Source organism: Scyliorhinus torazame, chromosome 8, assembly GCF_047496885.1.
Source record: "Scyliorhinus torazame isolate Kashiwa2021f chromosome 8, sScyTor2.1, whole genome shotgun sequence".
NCBI lineage: Eukaryota > Metazoa > Chordata > Chondrichthyes > Carcharhiniformes > Scyliorhinidae > Scyliorhinus > Scyliorhinus torazame.
Window position 1 is genome coordinate 70,032,566 of NC_092714.1, and position 19,045 is coordinate 70,051,610.

At 48.1% G+C, this 19,045-nt stretch overlaps 1 protein-coding gene across 1 annotated transcript in view; it reads right to left on the reverse strand.

Annotated features, from left to right (window-relative positions):
- Nucleotides 1-829: 829 nt before the first annotated feature.
- The window catches only part of mab21l3 (mab-21-like 3), an 88,195-nt gene continuing 69,979 nt past the window's right edge, over nt 830-19,045 (reverse strand). The window contains exons 6-7 of the mRNA XM_072513791.1: nt 3,265-3,459; nt 830-1,536 (exon numbers count right to left, since the gene is read on the reverse strand). Coding sequence (XP_072369892.1) covers nt 1,303-1,536; nt 3,265-3,459 — 429 coding nt within the window. The 3' untranslated portion in view covers nt 830-1,302. The remainder of the gene's footprint in view (nt 1,537-3,264; nt 3,460-19,045) is intronic.

The following is a 19,045-nucleotide window of genomic DNA, read 5'->3' on the forward strand; positions in this document are numbered from 1 at the left end:
GTGAAGCCTGGTGCTGCTCTTCTCTGGGCCACCTTCTTGCCTGGAATGAGGGTGTGTGGGGAGTGGAGTGTTTATAAGCAGCACTAGCTTGTCAAATTCTCCAGCACCAATTCTGGCCCCAGTGAATCCGATGCCAATGGGCAAGAGAATTTTTCATGTGGGCAAAGTGCTGGCCTATTAGCAGTCCTGAATTGCTCCACAGGTAGGTCCCCAATGGGAATGCAAACTGCTTGCAATTCAGTGTCAACATCTAGCCTCCCAAAAGGAGAATTTTGTCCATTAAATGATGCATACATCCACACCATACATTTCCAAGCAATTGGGCAATAATTTCAACAATTAGAGACAGAATTGGAATTTGTTTGATTTTACTGGCTTTATAAATTAAATTAGAATTAGCATTTGTACTTGCAAGGACCAAAGAGTATTTTTTTAGCTCAAGACGTTCGATTAGGAATACATGCGTCTTCGTAAAGGTGAAAAATAACAGAATGAACCTGTGGTAAACCACTGTTGCACCTGTATTAGGTGATGTAAGGTAGGACCTGTACTACAGGTTCGCCGGTAGTCCCTGCCTGCTGGCTCCGCCCAGTAGGCAGAGTATAAATATGCGTGTCCTCCATTCAGCAGCCATTTCGCCAGCTGCTGTGGGAGGCCACACATCTTAGAGCAATAAAGCCTCAGTTGTATCCAACTTTAGTCTTTGTTCAATTGATCGTGCCTCAGAACCTACAGCTTAAATCACAGGCACAGAACATCTGTCTTTAATTCAGTGAGATTTTGCTGAAGTATAACTGTGCTTTTCATGAACTCAATGACATTGCGCAGCCCCTTGTAACAGAACGTTTATTAAACACTAAATAATGGCTACAGGTTATACTTTTTTTTTTTTTAAAAGTGTCGCACAGTAGGAACAAATGAAATTTTAAACTGAACATTATTATTCTTCAAGGCATAAAAGTACAAAGCAAAGAAACATCTCAAGTAAAGATGTCTAAACCTTTAAGCACATTATAGGATAGAAATACTATCAGCAATGTTACTGCATGAATTCATAACATAATCCTATTACATTTGCCCCTTTCACATTTTAATGGAGGTTATGCCACCACTAAAATATCACAGAGGAATCTGATACAAATACTCATACGACTCATACGAAAATGCCATTAGTAATTTCCACTGTTCTTCTCAGTATTAATATTAACTCGTAACTCTTAATTCAGGTACAAATGGAGAGTCTCAAAGTCAGCAAGATTTGGCACATTGAAACCTGTCAATCATTTAAAAAGTCAGTAGAATTTAGTGGAAGTACACGCCAGGGTTAATTAAGAAATTATTAATTTTCTGCGATGTTATATCCAGTTCACTTGTGTTAGCATATTTAAGCAGATTAAAGCTTTTCACAAAGTAATGTCGGAGGTATCTTTGTAGTACACACTTCTGAAGTTTCTTTACCAAGCGCAGAAAGCATTTCTGGAAATTTTTCCAATCTTTAGAGCGTGGATATTTCTCGCAGGTCCAAAACAACAGTGTCTGGGAAGGAGAAAGTAAGTAGTTAGCACTTCATTGATGGGCAACACGGTAGCACAAGTGGATAGCACTGTGGCTTCACAGCGCCAGGGTACCAGGTTCGATTCCCCGCTGAGTCACTGTCTGTGCGGAGTCTGCACGTTCTCCCTGTGGCTGCGTGGGTTTCCTCCGGGTGCTCCGGTTTCCTCCCAGTCCAAAGACGTGCAGGTTAGGTGGATTGGCCATGATAAATTGCCCTTAAAGGTTAGGAGGGGTTGTTGGATTCCGGGGATAGGGTGGAAGTGAGGGCTTAAGTGGGTCGGTGCAGACTCGATGGGCTGAATGGGAGGCCGGTACAGGAATTGAACCTGCGCTGATGGTCTTGTTCTGCATCACAAGCCAGCTGTTTAGCCCACTGTGCTAAACCAGCCCCCTTCCTTTAAATGTGGGTTTCTGCTTCTGCATTCAACCTATTGACCATAAGATGCTATCTTTAACTTTTCTCCCTCTCCTGTACCCATGTCCTTAGTTCAGCCTATTCGGGGCTTCCCAACACATCATGGAATATAAACCCCACATCATGTTGCTTTTGGCCCTCTTTTCGTTCAATCACCGAGACTGGGGGGTGGGGGGGGGGGGGGGGCAGGATTCAGGAATAGGCAGGAATGTGGGGTTGAAGTTACAAGCAGGCCAGCCATGACATATTGAATGGTGGAGCAGGATCAAGGGGCTGAGCAGGCTATTGCTGCTCCTAATTCATTTTGTTCGTACACGTGATCATATGCTTCATGGGAGCATTATCGAACAAAATTTGACGCCGTGCCACATGAGACACATTAGGAGAGATAATCAAAAGGTTGGTCAAAGAGGTAGATTTTAATGGGTATCATAAAGAAGAAAAGAGAAGCACAGACTTTAGAGAAGGAATTATAGAGCTTAAGACATTGGCAGCCACACGTGGAGACGCCAGTGCTAAAAAGCGATTAAAATTGGGGATGCTCAAGAAGCCAGAATTGAAGTAGTGCTGATATCTCCGAGATATGGGGGGGTTTCGCCGTTGTGCCACACCAGATTTCTGGTTAATGGGATTTCCCATTGTGGGGCAGCCCCACGCTGTCCGGAAACCCCCGGGCTGCTGGCAAAACGGAGCATCCCAACAGCGGAGAATTCAGTTCATGAGAGTTGTAAATCGAGGCTTAATTGGGAGCTAATGTAGATCAGCAAGCACAAGAGTGATGGATGAACTGGATCTGGTGCACATACTGTATACTTCTTGAGCATAATGTATAATATTATTATATCAGTCATTACAGAAAGTTCCCCCCCAATGAGATTAAGGAAACTGCATGAAGATTAAAAGGCAGATTGGCATAAATGCAGAGTCCATAATGGAGTGTTGGCAAAAGGAAAGATGTCAGCCTGGAACCAAAGGCCACGAGATTCTTAGTGCTTGATCCTGACTTAGGCGTGACTAAAGATCTGAAGGAAGGATTTAGAACTTGGAATCATAGGTAAGTAATGGAAGCATCTAGACAGTTTCAAAGTTGTCATGGTCTTAGAATGTACTTTTATCAGTGATTGTAATATACCTGCCCTTTCAGTGATGCTTCTAGAAGCCATAGGTTAGGTTAAGCTAAACTACCACCCTCCATTTCTCTGTAAATCCACTTTGTTAAAGCAAAGTGATGTGATATTATAATAGTAAGTAATATTATAAATCATCTGCTTCGTAAACCAGAGCACATTGGTTACCTGTAGGTGATAGGATGTGATGACTGGTTTATTTCCAGGGCACCAGTAATCTTCTTTCATCTTTCTTATGACCTGTAAACATCTTAGACGGTAGCCTCCATCTTCATCCATATCCTCCAATAGCTCCCTCTCCGCACGTGTGAATGAGAGCTGCCAGTGGTAATTCGATCTTGCCAATAAATTAAATCCAAAAGACTGCCAAGGTCGAAAGCATTGGGTATTAAATAATAGATCGCTAATAGATTTACTAAACACATTTTAACATTCCAATATGAGGGTTTTAATTTCCTCTCTTGAAATAGCTTCTCCTAACAAACACCCGATACACCATTAAGGAAAAAATGTACAGCACAGGAACAGATAAAGGGCGACACGGTGGCACAGTGGTTAGCACTGCTGCCTCACAGCACCAGGGACCTGGGTTCAATTCCGAACTTGGGTGACTATCCTCCCCGTGTCTGCATGGGTTTCCTCCGGGTGCTCGGGTTTCCTCCGGGTGCTCTGGTTTCCTCTCACTGGATTGGCCACGCTAAATAAGTGTCCAAAGATGTGCAGTTTAGGTGGGGTTACGGGGATAAGGAGGGGGAGTGGGACGAAGTAGGGAGCTTTTTCAGAGAGTCGGCGCAGACTCAATGGGCTGAATGGCCTCCTCCTGTACTATAGGGATTCTATGGTTCTATGGATAGATGCTTTGGACTGGAATTTTGTTCCAGGGTTGCAAAACCAACGCCGGGCTGAATTCCAGATCAATACCCTGGATCTGTTGGTAGTGGGATGCTGGAAAAAGTTTTGAGGAAGTGGTGACCCTTCCCATGCAATGAAGGACAGTGGTCGGGATGCCAATAGGAGGCCCATTTCAGCACTAGGATTGGAAGACTCACCATCAGAGGTGGAAACAGGCAAGGTAGAGATAGGTAAAACAGATAGGGAGCCACAAGATGGAGGCACCAGCTGAAGACTTTTTACAAACTTTAAAATAAGAGGCCTCAGGTGTCAGGCCATCATTGCGCATGGAAAACCTGCCACAGGGTGGCCTGTGGCTCCTTGTTTATTGAGTGTGGGGGAGACTTAATTATTGAGAGAAGGCTGCCAGGAGGCCACTTCCATCCTTCAGCCAAGTTTCGGCCTCCGCTACCACCCCCAAGGCAAAGCGTTCCAGGCACCCACTACCCTCTGCGTAAAAAACTTTCCACGCACATCTCCCTTAAACTTTCCCCCTCTCACCTTGAAATCGTGACCCCTTGTAATTGACACCCCCACTCTTGGAAAGAGCTTGTTGCTATCTAACCTGTCCACGCCTCTCATAAATTTTGTAGACCTCAATCAGGTCCCCCCTCAACTCAGTCTTTCCAACGAAAATAATCCTAATCTACTCAACCTTTCTTCATAGGCACTGAAGAAGCCTAATTAGCTATGGGTCCGCTAGGGGCATTTACAGCACCCCCAAATCTGGCATCTTCACAAATGGCCCTGAGGCACCAATGTGCCGTGCCGGACACTGACCGGTGGCGACAAACTACCGACCTTCCGTCTCGGGTCCCACTTCCACAGCCGTTTGTAAATTCAGCCAATTGGGTGGGATTATCCAGCCCCTCCCCTTCCCCCAAAGGCGTGTTCTACAGCAGCCGAAGCGACGCGTCTTTGGCCGCCGGTGGGACTGTCCGCTCCTGCAAACGACGATCGCGACTTGCGTGGCTCACCGGTCCTGTCCTCGGGAACACGCCGTGTGGTGGGTTCCTTCGGTGAGACCAGAAGCTCCCTCCAACAGGAATGGACAGAAAATTCCTCCTCCAACTACGGGGGCGATTCTCCAATATGGAGCCCAAATATTCGCGCCGTCGTGAACGCCGTCACATTTCACGACGATGGGCGCCGTGCTAACCCACACATGCGCAGTTGGGCCATGCCAACCTGCGCATGTGCGGGGGACTTCTTTAGCGCGCCAGCCCCGACCAACAAGGCACCGGTGTTCAGGGGCCGGCCGCTCCAGAAAGTAGGCCCGGGGAAGGGGGGGGGGTGGGGTGGCAGAGAGTCCGGCTCGCCGATCGATGGGCCCCGATTGCGGGCCAGACCCCATCGGAGGCACCCCCCGGTGAAGGAGCCCCCCCCCACAACCACAGGCCACCCCCCGACCATTCGCGCAGAGTTCCCGGCGGCAGCGACCAGGGGTGAACGGCGGCGGTGGTACTCTGTCGTATCGGCGCGGCCGCTCGGCCCATCCGGGCTGGAGAATCGGCGGTCCTGCTGATTTCAGCGGCCGTGCCGGCGCAAATGGTGCCGATTCTCCGCACCTCAGAGAATCGCGCGGCGGCGTCGTCGCGCGGTTCCGGCGATTCTCCGGCCCGGCGCGGGGCTCGGCGAATCGCCCCCACTATCTTTAAAGGGATGAAAGAGGGCACACGTGCTTTGAAGAGAGAAGGAAATAACTGGATCTTATATCTCTGAACATAGGCTGGGAAACAAATGGTTTTAATCCCCTTTGCCCCTCTTAATAAGCCACCTCCCCTAACATTCAGCCTGGCTGGGGTTCCGGCTAAAATAGTCCCAATATCTCAGTTTTTGATTACCATGCTGCCCTATGGCATATGCATTGGTAAATGCTGGAGATTAAAATTCCAGGAAATATACTAAAAGAAGGAACAGATGTAACAAATAGAGGAATGGCAATATGAGAGTTTCCGATTTGGGCACAGTTGCCGGAACGGGCATTTTCTTCCCGGTGTTTCCCAGAGCACGTTCCTTCAAAAAATATATATAAATGAATAATAATAATTCAAAGAAAGCAAATTACCCGCAAGATCTGACTTTATTTAAAATGTATTTAAAAACTATCCCAATTACGATCCCAGACCAGACCCAAACAGTGGCTAGGATACTGGACATCCAGTTTATTTTGTATGACTGCATGGAAAGAATACTTCACTCCAGGAGTGATTGCACAAAGAAATAGGGATTGGGTATTTTAAAACAAAACTTTATTAACACAATATTAAACATCACCTCAAAAATAGCTTACAATTGCCTCTTAAACAATACTACTCAATACAGTAAATGCAGTACCCTTAGTTATATCTCTATTCCCAATTAAACATGGGGAAAGGAGAAACATACAGCTCTCAATCCTTCCCACATTCCAATGGCGCAGAGTAATACTTGCTTTCCAGAACAGATTTGGCTCCCGTTAGAACCCCTGCAGACTCTGGCTGGATATCTTCAAAAAGCTGTTTCAGTTAATTTGTTACTGCTTGCCCCTTGTCCTCAGAAAAGTCTGCACTTAATTAAATACTATGCATCTTTTTAAACTATCCTACTGGGAGGACAAAATGCCTTACTGGTGGTCTAAAGGGTAGTCATTTCAGAACTCAATTCCAAAGCTGTCTCAAAATGTCTGAATACCTTAGCTCCACCCAACAATGACATCATCACCCCAAGCCGAAAACACAACAGCTCCCAGACTGAAAACACATTAACTCCCCAGGGACTCTCCGAATCAAACACAGTGAGGTAGCCCAGGCTCTTGGTTATGGTCAATTTCACCTCTAGCTCATAAAAAGCTTTCTGGTCTTGCAAAGTAAGATTTTGTTTAAACATGAATACTGCAGTCAAACACACTCTCACCCTTAAATTGCTAAATGTTTATAATACAATATATCTAACATTCTGCATTAGTCACTCTATGCATTAATCGGTTGGTGAGTCCCACCACGAATGCATATCCTCATCCATTCATCCAATTCCTGTTAAAAGGTCTTATAAAGAAGGGCACAAATGAGTTCAAGAACTGATTTATCCTCCATCTGAGGGATTGCAACCTTTTCCCTGAACACATCCAACAGTAATAGTGAGACAAGGGGTGATTTTGATGGTACATGACACTCAATGTCCTTCCTGCCTGGTTCAATATATCTTTAAGAGTCTACTTTCCTGAGTCCACAGTACCAGAGAGATATCCAAGGGATTGGTCTCTCAACTACACCTGTATAGAAGATCATGATTATTGGATCTACTCAAAAGGATTTTAATTTTCTGAGGAAGTATACTTGCCTATGTCTCCTGGCCACCACATGTATAGACCGTTCCTTCCAATCCAACTTATCTGCTTTGATACGTAGATACTTGCACTTAGTAGCTATTTCAGTGTCCACATGAATCATCACGGGAACAATATTAACTGTTTTTCTCCAATCTGGAGACCACTATTGTAATCAGAACATCATCCACTGATTTAATGAGGTTGATCAATATGTGGAACAAGAGGATTTTAAAAATGCACCCGAAACACTTCACGACTATCGATGTAAGAGCAACTCGTCTCACAGTCTTGCAAACGAGGACAATTAGTGAAACGCCCAATGGTGATCAATCATCCTTGAAGTGCGGCCAATTGTGCCTGGAGCCAAGTTTCTAGTGTAATATTTTTCAAACCAGCACAAATGATCACTGAAACTCTATTTGCACTGACAATTCTGCCCTCCAGACAAGACAGTGTGAAGGAAAGTAGGTGGCCAAGGAGGTCAATGTCAGGAATCTGGCCCAGAGGACCTGGACTTTTGCAAGAAGTTTAACGATTTCACACAAGTGGAAATCATTTGTCATTGAATATATCTTCAAATGCTGTATCCCACCAATTGCATCACCAGCCTCACACATTGCTCCATGCACCACATACCCATCAGCATCCAGTAACAATCTCTAGCAATCAGAACACATACCCAACATTCATATGCTCCATCTCACTGTCACACAAACTGCAAACCTCATATCCACATCTCATAGCTTCCACATATCACTCAGCCATAACAGGGTTCTCACGTTACACATTGCACACACTCCCCGTCTCTTGCAGGACCAGGTCACAGGTAACAGAAGGGAATATACCAACACAATGCACAGAACATGGTCACACACCAACTTTTATATATAGGGTGTGGAACCCTTTATAATTATGAAACATCTCCCCATTGAGATGCAGGGTTCTGAGGGCAGTGGATGTTTAGTTGCTGGTTCCCTGCATCATTGGGAATTCCCCACCCTGGAAAAAACAATTGCTCACCCTTCCTGCTTCTCTCTGGTTAGAGAGAATATAATGAAATCCCCTGTCCTGGTATACAGGGCCTCTGTCAGCTATCTATTTTAGCAATGCACAGCAAACTGGAAGGTGTTGGGAATTCACTGGCTCCAGCATTGGAAGAATCCACTGGTACAGAAATGGAGGACCGCCATGATCATCATGGTCACTGGCAGCACTATCTTCTCTTGCCCTACTGCTCCAGGTCCAGTTTGAGGAGGTGGCATAGTTCAATGGACACCTCCTTGGTGAACTGTTGCCTCTGCAGATATTGCTTCTGGTGGACTTGGAGTTGGGGAATTGCTCAGAGAAGACCATCAGCATATAAAAACCTTCTGTCGAGAGCCCTCCCCACCTTTATTTGTGAGCAACTCCTCTCTGTTCCATCTCAATCATGCTGTAGTCCAGGGGGAACTACAACTCCAGATCTCATGCTGGCAATTAGCTTTCTGCTTAAGAGTCCTTCCAGAACTACACCGCTCTTTGCAAAGGTCCAGCACCACTTCTATCAAACTGAATGAACTACCGCCAACTCCTCCTTTGACACCGTACACAGTTACACTCATTGCTCCAGGAAAAGAAAGTCAAAAGTCCCTCTCCTGGAACAAAGAACAAAGAACAAAGAAATGTACAGCACAGGAACAGGCCCTTCGGCCCTCCAAGCCCGTGCCGACCATACTGCCCGACTAAACTACAATCTTCTACACTTCCTGGGTCCGTATCCTTCTATTCCCATCCTATTCATATATTTGTCAAGATGCCCCTTAAATGTCCCTATCGTCCCTGCCTCCACTACCTCCTCCGGTAGTGAGTTCCAGGCACCCACTACCCTCTGCGTAAAAAACTTGCCTCGTACATCTACTCTAAACTTTGCCCCTCTCACCTTAAACCTATGCCCCCTAGTAATTGACCCCTCTACCCTGGGGAAAAGCCTCTGACTATCCACTCTGTCTATGCCCCTCATAATTTTGTATACCTCTATCAGGTCGCCCCTCAACCTCCTTCGTTCCAGTGAGAACAAACCGAGTTTATTCAATCGCTCCTCATAGCTTATGCCCTCCATACTAGGCAACATTCTGGTAAATCTCTTCTGCACCCTCTCTAAAGCCTCCACATCCTTCTGGTAGTGTGGCGACCAGAATTGAACACTATACTCCAAGTGTGGCCTAACTAAGGTTCTATACAGCTGCAACATGACTTGCCAATTCTTATACTCAATGCCCCGGCCAATGAAGGCAAGCATGCCGTATGCCTTCTTGACTACCTTCTCCACCTGTGTAGCCCCTTTCAGTGATCTGTGGACCTGTACTCCTAGATCTCTTTGACTTTCAATACTCTTGAGGGTTCTACCATTCACTGTATATTCCCTACCTGCATTAGCCCTTCCAAAATGCATTACCTCACATTTGTCCAGGTTAAACTCCATCTGCCATCTCTCCGCCCAAGTCTCCAGACAATCTAAATCCTGCTGTATCCTCAGACAGTCCTCATCGCTATCCGCAATTCCACCAACCTTTGTGTCGTCTGCAAACTTACTAATCAGACCAGTTACATTTTCCTCCAAATCATTTATATATACTACAAAGAGCAAAGGTCCCAGCACTGATCCCTGTGGAACACCACTGGTCACAGCCCTCCAATTAGAAAAGCATCCCTCCATTGCTACCCTCTGCCTTCTATGGCCTAGCCAGTTCTGTATCCACCTTGCCAGTTCACCCCTGATCCCGTGTGACTTCACCTTTTGTACTAGTCTACCATGAGGGACCTTGTCAAAGGCCTTACTGAAGTCCATATAGACAACATCTACTGCCCTACCTGCATCAATCATCTTAGTGACCTCCTCGAAAAACTCTATCAAGTTAGTGAGACACGACCTCCCCTTCACAAAACCGTGCTGCCTCTCACTAATACGTCCATTTGCTTCCAAATGGGAGTAGATCCTGTCTCGAAGAATTCTCTCCAGTAATTTCCCTACCACTGAAGTAAGGCTCACCGGCCTGTAGTTCCCGGGATTATCCCTGCCACCCTTCTTAAACAGAGGAACAACATTGGCTATTCTCCAGTCCTCCGGGACATCCCCTGAAGACAGCGAGGATCCAAAGATTTCTGTCAAGGCCTCAGCAATTTCCTCTCCAGCCTCCTTCAGTATTCTGGGGTAGATCCCATCCGGCCCTGGGGACTTATCTACCTTAATATTTTTTAAGACACCCAACACCTCGTCTTTTTGGATCACAATGTGACCCAGGCTATCTACACCCCCTTCTCCAGACTCAACATCTACCAATTCCTTCTCTTTGGTGAATACTGATGCAAAGTATTCATTTAGTACCTCGCCCATTTCCTCTGGCTCCACACATAGATTCCCTTGCCTATCCTTCAGTGGGCCAACCCTTTCCCTGGCTACCCTCTTGCTTTTTATGTAAGTGTAAAAAGCCTTGGGATTTTCCTTAACCCTATTTGCCAATGACTTTTCATGACCCCTTCTAGCCCTCCTGACTCCTTGCTTAAGTTCCTTCCTACTTTCCTTATATGCCACACAGGCTTCGTCTGTTCCCAGCCTTTTAGCCCTGACAAATGCCTCCTTTTTCTTTTTGACGAGGCCTACAATATCACTCGTCATCCAAGGTTCCCGAAAATTGCCGTATTTATCTTTCTTCCTCACAGGAACATGCCTGTCCTGTATTCCTTTCAACTGACACTTGAAAGCCTCCCACATGTCAGATGTTGATTTGCCCTCAAACATCCGCCCCCAATCTATGTTCTTCAGTTCCCGCCTAATATTGTTATAATTAGCCTTCCCCCAATTTAGCACATTCGTCCTCGGACCACTCTTATCCTTGTCCACCAGTACTTTAAAACTTACTGAATTGTGGTCACTGTTACCGAAATGCTCCCCTACTGAAACATCTACCACCTGGCCGGGCTCATTCCCCAATACCAGGTCCAGTACCGCCCCTTCCCTAGTTGGACTGTTTACATATTGTTTTAAGAAGCCCTCCTGGATGCTCCTTACAAACTCTGCCCCGTCTAAGCCCCTGGCACTAAGTGAGTCCCAGTCAATATTGGGGAAGTTGAAGTCTCCCATCACCACAACCCTGTTGTTTTTACTCTTTTCCAAAATCTGTCTACCTATCTGCTCCTCTATCTCCCGCTGGCTGTTGGGAGGCCTGTAGTATACCCCCAACATTGTGACTGCACCCTTCTTATTCCTGATCTCTACCCATATAGCCTCACTGCCCTCTGAGGTGTCCTCTCGCTGTATAGCTGTGATACTCTCCTGAACAAGTAGCGCAACTCCGCCTCCCCTTTTACATCCCCCTCTATCCCGCCTGAAACATCTAAATCCTGGAACGTTTAGCTGCCAATCCTGCCCTTCCCTCAACCAGGTCTCTGTAATGGCAACAACATCATAGTTCCAAGTAGTAATCCAAGCTCTAAGTTCATCTGCCTTACCCGTAATGCTCCTTGCATTAAAACATATGCACTTCAGGCCACCAGACCCGCTGTGTTCAGCAACTTCTCCCCGTCTGCGCTGCCTCAGAGCCACACTGTCCCTATTCCCTAGTTCTCCCTCAATGCTCTCACCTTCTGACCTATTGCTCCCGTGCCCACCCCCCTGCCATACTAGTTTAAACCCTCCCGTGTGACACTAGCAAAGTTGAACAGTGATCCCTTTAATAGTGATTGTAGGGAGTCTCTTGAACACATTCAGCTATTTGTGTTTAAGAGAGGGCAATGACATGACGGCAAGGTTCAGATGGGCAGGTCAGACATCGAATCAGAGTTAGACCCTGACTGACGTCACAAGCTGCTCAGTCTTCGTGATTCTGGAACAAGGGATTGGCATGGAACATGCCAGAAGTTGTCAAAAGTTGCCTGCTATTCGCGGTGTCTTCCAGTTCCCAATGCACAGTTTTCCATTAAGTGAATATACAGAACAATAATCATGACTGTATATACTTACATCAATATAGCTTCTGTTAATGTAAAAATAATGAACAAACTATACTAATCCCCCTTTGTGCCAAATCTTGCCTAATTCCACTCCTGTTATTCGCCTGGGGACGTTTTACAATGTTAAAGGTGCTAAACGCATATTATTGTTGCTGTTGAAGCTAATTTCCTAATCCCCCTCTCTTGTATTCCATCCTTCTCACAGCACTTTGGTGTTTGGCTATTATTTCTTGCTCTTCACAGCTCTCAGATTTTTAAAAACTAAACTTAGCAATGATCCCTGCTGGTTTGACTTAATGGAGTTGACACGGCAGCAATGAGTGTCAATGATCCCACTGGTCACATTATTTTTCATTGTTTATAGCATATTGGTTGAGACACTTTCTCTAAAATTTAATCAATATCTGCCATCCCGGCTGTCCTGTGAATTCAACTCCTCGTGAGCGAAGTTCAACTCAATAGGATTTTTAATATGCACTAACTGATTTCCCACGGCGCAGAATACCAATTTGAATTTTTCAGGTCATAGCATGGTTAGATGGTATAACGCAATGGAACCAATGAGGTGGTCAAGGCAGGAGAAAGAGTTAGAGGTAATTAGGAGCGGGAAGGGGGGGGGGCAGGAGAGAGAAGACAGCAGGCGAGGAGGAGGAAAGGGGTGAAGAGGTATAGGGAAAGGGAAGACACTGAGGACGAGGAGGGGAAAGGAAGCAAGAGGAAAAGGTGAGAGGAAGCGGAAGGGAGAGAAGAAGGAAGGATGGATGAAGGGAGACTCAAGAGGAAAGGAAAGAGGGGGAGAGTAGGGTAAAAGGAGAGAGTATTGAGGAGGAGAATTGAAAATCAATGGGAATACAGAGATTGTGTCAGGGAATAACTAGCTTTTGGGGAAATACAACAGGCGGGATTCTCCATCCCGCCGCACCCGCTTTCTGGTGCGGCGTGCCCCCCCCCCCCCCCCCCCGCTGGCAGCAGGATCCTCTGTCCCACCAGCCGGCCAATGGGCTTTCCCCCATGGACATGAGCACCCCCATGCCATCGGGAAATCCCCAGGCGTGAGTGCGCTGCCGGCGAAGCGGAGGATCCCACGGACGGAGAATCCAGCACAGTGAGTAAATGGGAGAAGACAGTAGACTGTAGATGGGAAATGCAGCCAAGTAGAGGAGGAGGCAATATTGTTAAAGGTGAAATTATGCAGGATAGATTTAGTTTGTGAAGCCAGTTGGTGTAGTGCGAGAGAGAGAGGGGGGGGGGGGGGGGGGGTGCAGGAAGAGGATGGAATTAGTTGCGAGGGTGGAAGCGAATTGATAGGTTTGACTGGAAATAAATGTAGCCAGCAGGGAGGGTGGAATGAAGTAAATCAATCACTTAATGAGGGATATAATTCCTGCTCAATGATTACATTAAAGTCCAGGTTTGGGAAGGGGTTGTATTTACTCATCGGGTAAATTATCATTTCCAGTTTGAATTTGTTGCTCATTTCGCTTGGCTGTTTCAGGTTCCCTGATATTCGACTGTCATTTGGACTCACTGAATTCCAACCAACATCCGCCAAGAACTCTTCAGGTTGCTCTGTTCTCATTTCACAAATTGGGTTCCTGAACCGAGCTCCATACGGCAGGGCAGAGAGTGAAGGAGGCTGCAAATCTGCTCAGCAAATGGGGTGGGGAAGAGAAGGGGTTAAAGATTTGTTTACCGATAGTGTCGGGGTAACTAGTTGAGGGAGTGGAGGAAGACAAAACCATGCTCATCGGAATGGGCAGAAGGGCCTCAACGTCCACCACGCTGGTAGAAAGGGGGAAAGGTGCTTGCAACCTTGTTTATTGGTCATGTGTAAATTGGGGGCTCAGCATATTAGTGGGTGGCCGATATCTGTTCATTGAGTCATCCCGCCTGGATACTGGATGGGTTTTCAGTAGGGGGAATTTAATCTGAAAGGTTAATACTCGGGATTCCTGGGTGTTCAGTTAAGAGCTATCACTTCATTTTGTGATCCCACTGTAATCATTTGGTTACCTATTGTTACATTTAGAGTCATTGATCAGTGCAAGGTAGAATCTGGAGGCCACTATTGTAATATAGAATGCATTACACGGAGGGCTCACCCTGGTGGCACACTCTGGAATCTTGAGGCGTGGCACACAAGTTTATCCTAGTTAAGGAATAAATCCAGTAAAGAATACCTGGACTATTGGACTGGAAATACAGACAGTTATTTTTTATGGAAGCTATTTAAATTGTGAAAAGGCTGGTGGTGGAAGATGGGTACATTAAATCAAACATATTGCAGTTGGTTAGCGCTCAGGATATTAGTCTTGAGTAATAGCCATAGCTAACTAACTGGGAGATATTTCAGTCAGGACCTCAGATATAAAGTTGTCCATCCTTCTCTGGTGAATTCTTGTGGGTCAACTGAATCTATTTTTCAGGGGTTCATGTTATACTAAGTTAATTACAATTATGTCTAAACACAAGAAAGTTTTAAGATCAAACAAAAAGGGCTCTACACATCTTTGTATGTCACTCCTAGTGGAGTAACAGATGCCAAGTACCTATTCTGAGGTTCTTTTATGGTTCTAAACTGTTACAATAAAAACATGGGCCAGAATTCTCTGGGCATTGGGATTCTCTGTTCCTGCCGGCAGTGCACCCCGCCCATGGGTTTCCTGGTGGCGTGGGGTGGCTTCAATGGGAAGATCCATTGACAAGCGCCAACAAGAAACACGCGGCTGGGGGAATCGGAGAATCCAGCCCACGATTTTAACCCTTAGACTGTCTGCCGACCCCAATTAGAATTTACCCATTTGTGTTTAAAAAACACTAGTGAATTGGAAACGCTGACCACAGAGTTGAAGACAAAGACCCTGAGCACCAGAGCAAAAAGCAAAAACACTGTGGTAGTCGGTATTAGGGGTATTATGGTACCCTGAATAATGCTGTAAGACCAGTGGTGTGGGAGGTACCTGAGACTGCTATTTTCATTGGTGAAGCCTGCCTGCTGGTTCCACCCAGTAAGGCGGAGTATAAGAGCCCGAGTCTCCCCAGCAGCTGCATTCTGTACCTGCGCTGCTGGGGGAAACATCTAGTGCAATATTGCCTCCAATCTCGTCTCAGGAGTTATTGACCGAGCATCAATTTATTGCACTAGATTTTTAAAAATGGAGCTCCGAATCAAGCTGGAGTGTCTGCAACTCAGCCCCCATGCGGCAAACTCAGCGGCAACCTTCAAACACTGGCTGGCGTGCTTCAAAGGGTACCTCAGGACGGCCACGACTGAACCTATGGAGGACCAGAAGGTGCAAGTTCTCCACTCGAGGGTGAGCCCAGAAATCGACACCCTCATCGAGGATGCGGATGATTTTGAGGCCGCAATGAAAGGACACTATATTTGCCCTGTCAACCAGATCTACGCCCGACATCTGCTAGCGATGAGGCGACAAATCCCCGGGGAATCACTGGAGGAATTCTACCATGCACTCCTGGTGTTAGGGAAGAACTGTGACTGCCCGCAAGTTTCGGCTAGCGACCACACAGAGCTTTTGATCCGGGCCGCTTTCGTTGCAGGTATGCTGTCCTCCCAAATCCGCCAGCGATTGCTGGAGAAACACTAGGCCTCAAGGAGGCACAGGCCCTTGCTAGCTCCCTGGATGTGGTCCCCCCGAAACGCCCGCGCTTACATCCCTGACCGCGCGGCGGCCCCTTGGGCAGCATGGAACCCCCCCAGTGGCCGATACCGATGCATCCCCCATCCCACCACATGATGGCGCTGAGAGACAGCCAGGCAACCCCGGGGGGCCCTGCTGCTATTTTTGCGGGCAAGCCAAGCACCCCCGGCAGTGCTGCCCGGCCCGCTCATCCAACAGCAAAGGGTGCGGCAAAAACTGCCATTTCGTGGCAGCATGCCAGGCCCGGACGGTCGCCGTGGCGGTCTCCAGGGGCGAACCGGGACCGCCACCATAACTCTCCCCACGAGCTGCGTGCGGCCACGGGCACCGCCATCTTCCTTCTCGAGGGCCACGTGCGGCCTACGGGCGCCGCCATCTTGTCCCCCGGGACCACGTGAGACGGATGGGCGCCGCCATCTTGTACACCTCCAGCCATGTGTGACCAGTGGGCGCCACCATCTTGGGTGGACTCTCAGGACCCCGACTCGGATGACCAAACGCCGCCCGAGGGAAACATCCAAATTTTGCCACGAATGTGCCTGGACCAGTCTCGGCCCCGAACACTCGACTGCGACGATGACCGTGCTCATCAATGGGCAAAAAACATCCTGCCTCCGAGAGCACAGAGAGCTTCATACACCCCAATACGGTAAGGCGCTGTTCTCTCCCCATCCACCCAGTCAACCAAAAGATCTCCCTGGCCTCCGGGTCTCACTCTGTAGAGATATCCAAGGGTTCTGCATAGCGAACCTCACGGTCCAGGGAAGGGAGTTTAAAATTACCGGCTGTACGTCCTTCCTCACCTCTGCGCTGCCACGCTCCTAGGGATAGACTTCCAATGTAACCTCCAGAGCTTAACTTTCAAATTCGGCTGCCCTCACTGTCTGCAGCCTCACGACCCTCAAAGTCAATCCACCTTTCCTGTTTGCGAACCTCACCCCGGATTGCAAACCGGATTGCAAACCCGTCGCCATCAGGAGCAAACGGTACAGTGCCCAGGACCAGACCTACAATAGGTCAGATGTCCAGCAATTACTGAAGGAAGGTATTATTGAGGCTAGCAACAGTCCCTGGAGAGCTCAAGTAATGGTTGTAAAGACCGGGGAGAAGCACAGGATGGTCATCGATTATAGTCAGACCATCGACAGGTATACGCAGCTCGATGCGTACCCTCTCCCCCGCATATCTAATCTGGTCAATCAGATTGCACAATACAAGGTCTTTTCCAAGATGGATCTAAAATCTGCCTACCACCAGCTCCCCATCTGCCCTAGCGACCGCAAATACACTGCATTCGAAGCAGATGGGCGGCTCTACCACTTCCCAAGGGTTCCCTTCGGTGTCACAAATGGAGTCTCGGTCTTCCAACGGGAGATAGACCGAATGGTTGACAGGCCACGTTTCCGTACCTCGATAACGTCACCATCTGCGGCCACGACCAGCAGAACCACGACACCAACCTCCGAAAATTCCTTTATACCGCAAAAAATCCATAACCTGACATATAACAAAGACAAATGCGTGATCAGCACCGACCATCTAGCCATCCTTGGCTACGTAGTGCATGATGGAGTTATAGGCCCAGAACCCGAATGCATGCGCCCCCTCATGGAGTTCTCCCTCCCCCACTGCTCCAAGGCCCTGAAACGCTGCCTGGGATTTTTTTCATATTATGCCCAGTGGGTCCCCAACTATGCGGACAAGGCCCGCCCACTAATTCAATCCACGGTTTTTCCCCTGTCGGCAGAGGCCCGCCAGGCCTTCAGCCGCATCAAAGCGGACATCGCAAAGGCCACAATGCACGCAATCAATGAATCCCTCCCCTTCCAAGTCGAGAGCGACGCATCCGACGTAGCTCTGGGGGCCACCCTCAACCAAGCAGGCAGACCCGTGGCCTTCTTCTCACGCACCCTCCACGCATCAGAAATCCGCCATTCCTCAGTTGAAAAGGAGGCCCAGGCCATAGTAGAAGCTGTGCGGCACTGGAGGCATTACCTGGCCGGCAGGAGATTCACTCTCCTCGCTGACCAACGGTCGGTTGCTTTCATGTTCGATAATGCACAGCGGGGCAAGATAAAGAACGATAAGATCTTACGGTGGAGGATCGAGCTCAATGAGATCTTGTATCGTACCGGGAAGCTAAACGAGCCTCCTGATGCCCTATCCCATGTGCCAACGCACAAGTGGACCGCCTCCGGGCCCTTCACGAGGACCTCTGCCACCCGGGGAGGGTCACTCGATTCTTCCATTTCATTAAGACCCGAAACCTGCCCTACTCCATCGAGGAGGTCAGGACCACCACCAGGAATTGCCAAATCTGCGCGGACTGCAAGCCGCACTTCTACAGGCCAGAGAAAGCGCACCTTATAAAGGCTTCCCATCCCTTTGAATGTCTCAGTATAGACTTCAAAGGGCCCCTCTCCTCCACCGCCCGCAACACGTACTTCCTGAACGTGATTGACGAGTACTCCAGGTTCCCATTCGCCATCCCCCCATGACCGCAGCTACCGTCATAAAAGCCCCCCACAGTATCTTCACGCTGTTTGGTTTCCCCACCTACATACACAGTGATAGAGGGCCCTCCTTTATGAGCGACGAACTGCGTAAATTCCTGCTCAGCAAGGGCATTGCCTCGAGCAGGACGACTAGTTACAACCCCCATGGAAACGGGCAGGTGGAGAGGGAGAACGGAACGGTCTGGAAGGCCCTACGGTCCAGGAATCTCCCAGTCTCCCACTGGCAGGAAGTCCTCCTGGATACTCTCCACTCCATCTGATCACTACTGTGTACCACAACCAACCAAACCCCTCATGAACATCTCCTTGTCTTCCCTAGGCAGTCCTCCCCCGGGACCTCGCTCCCAACCTGGCTGGCAGCTCCTGGACGCATCCTGCTCCGCAAACACGTGCGGGCGCATAAGTCGGACCCATTGGTCGAAAGGGTCCACCTCCTGCACGCTAACCCTCAATACGCCTACGTGGCTTACCCCGACGGCCGACAGGATACGGTCTCCCTACGGGACCTGGCACCTGCTGGATCCCCACCCACACCTCCACTACCGACCCCATCCTCCCTCCCACCGGTGCACCCCATTCCC